Consider the following 10000-nt stretch of genomic DNA (forward strand, 5'->3'; position numbering starts at 1 on the left):
TTATATATATATATGTATATATATATATATATATATATATATATATATAAACACTGTACATTCACTGCTAGGTTATATGAATCTTAGGTATTGATACACGTGATATTTATAATTTGCACATAATTCATGTATTTACTGTACTTTTAAGTACATGTTTGATGTTGATGATTGATTGTACATGTGACTTTCAACAGAATTATTTTATTTAGTTAAACATAGGTTAGTGCAAAAATTATTCTTAATTCTTAGTAATTATGTTGTTTATTGTCACGCACACATATATAGGGAATATATATAATATTCATAATCTTCCCCAACCAGGTTCAACTTGACGGTCCCTCGCAGTGCCCACCTGGCCATATTCGGAAGGAGGAACGTGGCTCCTTCCATCACCCAGTACGACTTCGTGGAATTTATGAAAGGAGGGCGCTTGGGAAGGACGAAAAGAGAGGCGCCTTGGTGAGTGATGTGATATGAGATGTGTTTATCGTATTAGGGAAGTCATTTGACCAATCACCACTTCGATTACTTGAATGTAATCCTCTTTTGGACCAACTTATTTTTTTATCATTTGGACGAAATCGCGTTTCATGTTTTTCCCTGCTTAAACACTCTTTGAAGAGACACCCAGAATATCTTTAATTCAGCCTTTTTGAAGGACAACCTCTCTCTCTCTCTCTCTCTCTCTCTCTCTCTCTCTCTCTCTCTCTCTCTCTCTCTCTCTCTCTCTCTCTCTCTCTCTCTCATGTAACAGTCAGTCGAATCAAGAAATAAAAAAAAAGATGAGGTGAAAAGTCAAAGAAAATATTAATACATCAGCAATCGACATGATATCTCTTTCAATTTTCCATCATTCAGTTGTAATCCTCTCTTACCACTTGCTAGTTTTTAAGAACTATTTTAATCCCTTTCCAATTACTAGTTTGATCAAACCCTCACCTTTCATAATTATTGGTAATCCTTCGGACACTTTTCTCGTTCAAACTCCTGCTTTGATATTTGCAATGTAATCCTCTTTTGACTTCTTAGCAATGGCTCTTTACGTTTGCTCTGTTCATTTCCTGTTAGAATTCATATGACAACTCTTTTTATGCCAAACGTTTTATGTGTACTTAAAGTGACCTCATGTTATTGTGTATACCTGGAAAATTCTAGTTCTCACCTTTTTACATGGTCAGCACCTCTGCAAGTATTTTATGTCTTCATATCACTATTCCCTGTTGGAGCCCTTGGGCTTATAGCATGTTGCTTATCCAACTAAGGTGGTAACTTGGCTAGTGAAAATAATAATAATGATAATAAATAAGTCTTTAATGCTAAATTGTGTTTTGTGTCATTGTCAAATCAAATACTGAATTTTATACCCTTTCTTCAATACCTTTGGTTGAACATTCATTCTCTAACAGATATATAGTTTAATTACAATACAGACTGTATCATTTCCAATAACCTTTCGACAATTCTATTTTTTTACGTACAGATTTGAGTAATCTTGAAATATCTGTATGTTTGCTTGAGTACTCTTATGTTTCCGTGCTTGCGCTCTTCTACTGCTCTTTTATCCTCCACACCTCCCCTCCCTCCCTCAGGTATATGCATTCGTCCGGCCGTTTATTTCCCTCACGCAAGACTTTCACCTCTGGAGTCATTCCATTCATCCACCCGAGCCGGTGCGCCCATGCAAATATTCAAGGAAATTCAACAGAGAGAACGCATTTTTTTAAACGCGTAGGAGTGTGATCTCTCTCGCGCTTTTCAACCAACAGTTATTATTTACCAAGTTTCCAGAGAGAGAGAGAGAGAGAGAGAGAGAGAGAGAGAGAGAGAGAGAGAGAGAGAGTCTTCATACGCACCACACGCAATTGATCTTTCCATGCAAGACGTACTCTATACTGGAAGAAAAAGGGGGAGAAAAAGAGAGGGGTCAAGATTCTCAATTCGTAGCACATGCAATTGATCTTTCCATGCGAGACGTATTCTGTATTGGTATAAAAGTGATATAGAGGGAAGGGGTGTTTCATGTAATCCTAGTGCAAACTGGTCTTCAAATGTAAGGCACATGTGCTTCGCATTGGTAAAAAAATTATTCTGCCGAGGGTACCACAGAGAGAGAGAGAGAGAGAGAGAGAGAGAGAGAGAGAGAGAGAGAGAGAGAGAGAGAGAGAGAGAGAGAGAGATTTTGTTGCAAAGAATTGCAAACCATTTTATTGGAAGTGGATGAAAAGTCAATCCTTTGATTGATCTTTGAAACGAGAAGCAATAATATTATGATAAGCCCGACTAGTCTTTATGGGGTGACGCTATTAGCCATCCAAAGGTGCTAACCACCCATTTTTTTTTTGCTCTGATTGGTCTCTGGTCCCGTCACTTTGGCATACGATCCAAATTGCATAAATCCAATTCCACCTCCCCCGTAGACTCTTTAATATTTATCACTCGTTTCGTTAGCGTTATTTGTATACCTTAACCTTTCCTGCAGTGATTACTTTTCACTTTAATTTCCTCGGCATCCCCCTGTTTACCACTTAAGTGCTCCCCTTTACTTACAACGTACTTCATGATATCTTCTCCCAACCTTATGATTCCCCTATGTTATCTCCCGTTGCCACAATCTTCTGTATCCCGTACTATGAATTATGGTAATCACTCACTTTTACAACACCTTACGATATCTGATTATTCCGTTCAGATCCTCATCTCCTGGCACCGCCCCTCTGATATCTCTCCCACGCGACCTGTAGTCATGCCCCTTTTCATTTATCATTCCATAGGTGTTCCCCTCTGAACAACCCGTAATATCCAACCCAAATGCATGATCCCCTATGACCTTCCCGTCCCATGAAAGATCTATTTCATTGTTGTTATTATTCTTAAGGTGTTTGATTTTAATTGTTCATTACTTCCTTTTTTATTTCATTTATTTCCTTATTTCCTTTCCCCACGGGGCTATTTTTCCCTGTTGGAGCCGTTGTGCATATAGTATCCTGCTTTTCCAACTAGGGTTGTAAGTTAGCTAGTAATAATGATAATAATAAAGGTGCTTAGAGGCATTCCTGCATATTTAATCTAATTGAAATTTAAATTATTATTATTAATACATCCATATTCTTGGTTACTCAGAAGGATGGCTATCACGAGGAGGAAGATGAAAGCAGCTCCGCCGGGGACTACCACGCGTCCTCAACGGGCACATCCAAGTCCGTCGAAGTTTATCCATTCTTGCACAGTCACCACCTCGACCTCAAACTCGGAGTGAACCACGGCCTTCATGATGATCTCGATAACTTACTTGAAAGTACAAAGGTTAGTACAATCCCCAGAGGGTCATTTTATATATTCCGATTTGTATGAAAATTTAGAAGGATCATTTTTAAAGGTAGGGAAACATATGAATGTCCAGGAGAAAAACGCCTTTTTTTCATAATGGAAGTGTCTTCTTGGTTCCGATTTCTTAATCACTATTAAAGTTTTCTTTGTTTATTATTAACCCCCCCCCCTCTCTCTCTCTCTCTCTCTCTCTCTCTCTCTCTCTCCTCTCTCTCTCTCTCTCTCTCTCTCTCTCTCTCTCTCTCTTTTCAATTGTTAACATGGTCATCTCTCTCTCTCTCTCTCTCTCTCTCTCTCTCTCTCTCTCTCCTCTCTCTCTCTCTCTCTCTCTCTCTTCATTTTTAATTGCTAACATGGCCGTACTTTAATCTTGCTTTCTTTTTCTAATTAAATCTCGCTATACTTCCATGGTTCAGCTTTACTTGACTTCTGGAAGTTCTCAAGAAATGGACTGCCATTTTCGTCAGGAATAATGCCCCTCGTTTTATTTATATTTATTATCAAAAGTATTGTTTAGTCCATTTAAATGTCTCACTTACATTTTTGATATCATATGTTCTCTTTAACGTTATGTAATTATAGCATTTGGTTGATTATAATTATAATGTTTTTATTACCAATACCCAGAATACTTGTTTTATAAGATATTTCTTGGTTATATGTCATCATTAATATCATCATTATAACTTAACGATAATCTTGTGAAATATTGAAGTTTTAGACTCATTCGCCGCAATTTGATTTTATCGCTATTGTTGAATTATTATAAGTCATCTAATAACATTTATTTTGGATAACTAGAAAGATGATCGTTGTTACCACTTCCTAAGAACCAAAGTTATTTTTGGTAAAATCTAAATATACATTTTATGGTTCCTGGTCAATATAGGAAAGTGGAACTGGGTTACGCATCATATGATTATGTTCCACATTCTCTGTAAAATCAAAGTATATCTTATTTTTATATTTAGAACTTGTACGTTAGGAGAAGTTAAGTGGACATAAAAGTTAATGCATTCTGAGTTATTATTATTATTATTATTATTATTATTATTATTATTATTATTGTGGATTCACTTTATTGCCTTAAAAATGCATCTTAGGTTCTCAGATAACTCAATGAGATAAAATCATTCTTTAAAAAAAGTGCTGTTTAACATTATGAACTTCATTTTTTGACGATTGCAGTAATATATGATATTAATTTATGAGAACCGTAATAGCCATAAAAATTCTATATTATTATCGTTGTTTTAGTTTTCTCATTGTTATTATGTTGTTTTGTTGTTATTGCTATCATTGTTATATTTGATTATTGTATTATTGTTTGTTGCTGAAGAAATGATCATTGTTATTCTTATAATCACTCCCAGGACTCCGAGGCAAGCAAAGAAGACAGACTGGAAGAGCCCTTAGCTTTGCCGAGCCTAGCAAGGCAAAGGAGATTCACCTCAGATCACAAGGTCAACGTCAGCCTCGTGGAACACCTGGACACTGGAATGTGGTACCTGGGGGTCTACAACGATGGCATCGGCTGGAGTCAGGTGAGGGAACTGAGTTTTCTTCATGTCTATGTGAGTTCTATATGCTAGGTAGGGGTTTTGGTGGCCTATTGGAAATGCCCCTGCCTGGCGATTAACCGGACTAGTAAGCCTTTCGTCTAGGAGGACACCAAAATCAAACCATTGTTCTCTGGCCTTGGATAGTGCCATAGCCTCTGTACCATAGTATTTCACTCTCTTGGGGTAGAATTCTCTTGCTTGAGGGTATACTAGGGCACACTACTCTATCTTATTTCTCCTCCTCTTGTTTTTTTAAAGTTTTTATAGTTTTTGTATGAAAGATTTATTTTAATGTTACTGTTCTCAAAATATTTTATTTTAATTAATTAATTCTCTTCTAGTTCCCTTATTTCCTTTTCTCACGGGGCTATTTTCCCTGTTGGAGCCTTCGGGTTTATAGTATCCTGCTTTTCCAACTAGGGTTGTAGCTTAGCAAGTAATAGTAATATTAACTGGTGTTTGAGTCATGCGCAAGCTCGATAGCTTCTTGTATCATCTGCAACCTCACCATCCTTGTGAGGGGAGCCTATAGGGTCTACCTGCTACATCATCAATAGGCATTGCCTGACACTCCTGGTCCTACCGTGGGCGGAGAGGATGCTTGGGCGCTAATCATGTGTATGTATGGCTAGTCTCTATGACATTGTCCTGATAACCAGGACATTTCACTGTCCCTGTAAACCTTTAAAAACTGTGTCAAGTTTCATAGTTATTATTACTCTCTGTCAGAGTTATGTGACGTAACATAGTTATTATTATTGTGTGTCAATGCTAACAGCAGGTTTTTGTTATTGCGTAAATATATATTATTTGTAGCAGATGTAAGATTGGTTTTTTTTATCTTAGTAATGTTATTGTTTTATAATTACGTTAATTATTGTTATTTTTTATATCTATTTGTTATTAGCATTTTCTAAATGCTCTGATTTTTATATTTAGCTTTGATACTGTTTATTATTATTGTTATTATTATTATTATTATTATTATTATTATTATTATATAAATTAATGTAAAATTCGGATATATGTATATATATAATTATATATATATATATATATATTATATATATATATATATATATATATATATATATATATATATACAGTATGTATATGTGTATATATACAATATATATATATATATAAATATATATATATATATATATATATATATATATATATATATATATATACACATATACATACATGTAGGCAGTAGGTTGGCCAGGGCACCAGCCACCCGTTGAGATGCTACTGCTAGAGAGTTATGCGGCCTTTTGAGGCCAGACAGTACTATATTGGATCCTTCTCTCTGGTTACGGTTTATTTCCCCTTTGCCTACACACACACTGAATAGTCTGTTGTATTCTTTACATATTCTTCTCTGTCCTCATACACCTGACAACACTGAGATTACCAAACAATTCTTCTTCAGTTAAAGGGTTGCTGCACTGTAATTGTTCAGTGGCCACTTCCCTCTTGGTAAGGGTAGAAGAGACTTTAGCTATGGTAAGAAGCTCTTCTAGAAGAAGGACACTCCAAAATCAAACCATTTTTCTCTAGTCTTGGGTAGTGCCATAACCTCTGTACCATGGTTTTCCACTGTCTGGGGTTAGAGTTCTCTTGCTTGAGGGTACACTCGAGCACACTTTTTTATCTTATTTCTCTTCCTCTTGTTTTGTTAAAGTTTTTATAGATATTATTTGAATGCTTTTACTCCTTCTAAGATATTTTATTTTCCTTTTTTCCTTTCCTCACTGGGCTATATTCCCCGTTGGAGCCCATGTGCTTATAGCATCCTGCTTTTCCAATTAAGGTGGTAGCTTAGCAAATAATGATAATAATGATAATATTAATATAATTATTATTATTATTATTATTATTATTATTACTGAGCTTGCAACGTCGTTTATACATTATGTAGTTCATTTTTTTTATATTGTAATTTCAAGCGATACTTTTTTATAACAGTTGTGGGAGAATAAGTTCGCTGTTGATAGTCGTTCTAAATGTTAGGCAAACTTTCAGTACCAATGTCGAATGTCAAATATAGCAAAATTATTAATTACTTTTTTGCACGTTGAACGAATAGTTTTGCATATTATACATGAATATTAATTGTGGTTCAAGTTGCCCGAAATAGGAACGGAGGATTAATTACTTGGAGATTAATGTGTAATGCATGTATAAAAGGGGTCGTGGTATTATAGTGATATTTCTGTGTTAAATATAATGAAATAGTTATACTTCTATTCACTTATAACGGTGTGGAAATTATTAAGATTATAAAATTCTTCAAAAAAATATATGTATTTAAAGAAATAACCATAAAAGGTTATTAAATAATATAGTAGCGGTATTAACATTAATTCAGTTATACTTCTATTCACTTATAACGTTGTGGAAATGATTAAGATTATAAAATTCTTTAAAGAAATATATGTAGTTTAAAGAAATAACCATAAAAGGTTATTAGATAATATAGTAGCGGTATTAACATTAATTCAGTTATACTTCTATTCACTTATAACGGTGTGGAAATTATTAAAATTATAAAATTATTTAAAAAAAATATATGTAGTTTAAAGAAATAACCATAAAAGGTTATTAGATAATATAGTAGCGGTATTAACATTAATTTAATCGTATGAGCTTAATGAAGCAGAATAACTTAATTATTATCAATACCTATGCTTCAATTATATTTTTAGATATATGTTTAAAAAGAGTATTATTGACTGAATCGGGTAGTTGAATCAGTAGAACTTCAAAAGTCCAAACTTGCAGCAACTTTTTTTATGTTGAACAGGCTGACATGAGTCTTTTTATAGTTTATATATGATATATCTATTTTGATGTTGCTACTGGTTTTAGAATAATTTATTGTTAATTTTTTCTCATCGTTTATTCATTTCCTTATTTCCTTTCCTCACAGGGCTATTTTTCCCTATTGGAGCCCTTGGGCTTAAAGCATTTTGCTTTTCCAACTAGGGTTGTAGCTTGGCTAGTAATAATAATAATGATAATAATAATAATAATAAAAATAATAATAATAATTGTGTTTTTTCTTTGATTGTCTTTTGTTCGTACCTTAATTTTTTTTTTCTCGTGAACTTTCCACTTCATCAGAGGAAAGAAAATAGAATCTTTGTGTTAACTTTTGATGAAGTTAAGCGAAGAAAATGTTTTCTCTCCTGGCTTTTTAATTCACGTCATAGCAAGTCGCAAAGGAACAGAACTTTTTCATATTTTTAATGCAATCTCCTACATATAATGAATTTGAATGTGTTGAGAGAGAGAGAGAGAGAGAGAGAGAGAGAGAGAGAGAGAGAGAGAGAGAGAGAGAGAGATCATTGAACATTATTATTCCATTATTCTTGGCCAAGAATGTGTAGTATTCTTGGATTAACTGCATTGCTGAGTGAGTGAGTCAGAAACTCTCGACAATAAATGATTACATAATGTTTTTGGCATGGGAGAGATGTAAGGGGCCTAAAGGAATGGAAAGGCAGTTACAATTGAGAATAATGAATAGAAAATTAGTAATATTTTAAGATATAGACTTCTCCGATGAATTGGGGCATTTTCTTAACGATATAGATTACACCATACTTTTCTAAAATAAAAGAAATTCAAATTTGTTTACTCAAAAAAACAAAAAATTGTATGCTTATAAAAAGACTTTTTTTTTTTTTTACTTTTTTAAATAAGAAAGATTTATGTTAACTTTTCCCACAAAATGGAAAATTTCTCTGTATTTTTTTCTTAAAAAAACAAGAGGTATTTTGAAACGCAATATTGATGAATAGTTTTAATTATGTCTAGATTTCCCATCCAGTCCCAAGCTTGATTGCTGTGAATTATTACCACCTGTACTCCGAGCAAATGCCAGTGTTGATACAAGTATAGTAGAGTCCATCCATTTTTATTTTTTTTTTTTCAAGATACAGTTATATCATTAACACGAATCTTATATTTTTGCTGAAGATGTTCCTATTTAAGTTTTAGGATTGTGATTATAGAAAAAAATTAATCTTATCTTGATTAAAATAGTGTTTATTGACAGACAAATTTACCTTCGTTCATTTTACCTGATAATTTGGGTAGGTAGATGAAATTTATTATCATTAATGTAAAAATCCTTTGATGACGTAGAATTATAGGCTTTAAAACTATTATTGTATACTCTACACATATATCTTTGGTATTCTCATATGTTTGGCAAGTATTTTGATGTGGTTTTACAACATAGCAATAAGTGATGTAAGGTTGTGCCGATAGTTTTCTTGTGACACAAAAAGTAATAAAATAAATTTCTTATTTCTTCTTAATTGTACAGTACGAAATTACTGCATAGGTCGAATACAGCTCTGAAACGAGTTGTAATTTGTTGATTTGGAAGTATGCATCTCTCTCTCTCTCTCTCTCTCTCTCTCTCTCTCTCTCTCTCTCTCTCTCTCTCTCTCTCTCTCTCTCTCTCTCTCTATATATATATATATATATATATATATATATATATATATATATATATATTCCTTTATTATTAAAATAGAATTTCATATGTATACAGGTTAACTATTATACATATACATATATACACACACACACACACATATATATATATATATATATATATATATATATATATATATATATATATATATATATATATGATAAATTTTTGCACATTTAGACGTGTTTTTTTCATATTCAAATAAGGCATATATATTTTTGCTACATTAATGTCTGGATTCTCTTAACGACCTCTACAAGTTTGCCGGACCAGTGTTCGTCTCCCGGCCGGTCATAAGCTCTTGTCTTTGTGTGATTTCGCCTGGGGCTCTGTGATTTCGCCTGGGGCTCTGATCCCGAGGTCGTTAAGAGAATCCAGACATTAATATAGCAAAAATATATATGGCTTATTTGAATATGAAAAAACACGTTTAAATGTGCAAAAATTTATCATTAATCGAATGCCAAGTAACAAACTACCGATTAGCTACGATGGTGAAGATGGGTTAATTTCAATTCTAAGTACAAAACACCTGAATTCGACAGGCATAAGTACAGTAGAATTGTCATTGACTTTTTATCTTTCCTCGTGGCCACGT

At 33.4% G+C, this 10000-nt stretch overlaps 1 protein-coding gene across 1 annotated transcript in view; it reads left to right on the top strand.

Annotated features, from left to right (window-relative positions):
* LOC137648221 (uncharacterized) overlaps nucleotides 1-10000 on the top strand; it is a 68667-nt gene that overhangs the window by 25422 nt on the left and 33245 nt on the right. Inside the window, exons 5-7 of the mRNA XM_068381144.1 lie at nucleotides 322-459; nucleotides 3121-3303; nucleotides 4701-4871. Coding sequence (XP_068237245.1) covers nucleotides 322-459; nucleotides 3121-3303; nucleotides 4701-4871 — 492 coding nt within the window. The remainder of the gene's footprint in view (nucleotides 1-321; nucleotides 460-3120; nucleotides 3304-4700; nucleotides 4872-10000) is intronic.

This window comes from Palaemon carinicauda, chromosome 10, assembly GCF_036898095.1.
Source record: "Palaemon carinicauda isolate YSFRI2023 chromosome 10, ASM3689809v2, whole genome shotgun sequence".
Taxonomy (NCBI): Eukaryota; Metazoa; Arthropoda; class Malacostraca; order Decapoda; family Palaemonidae; genus Palaemon; species Palaemon carinicauda.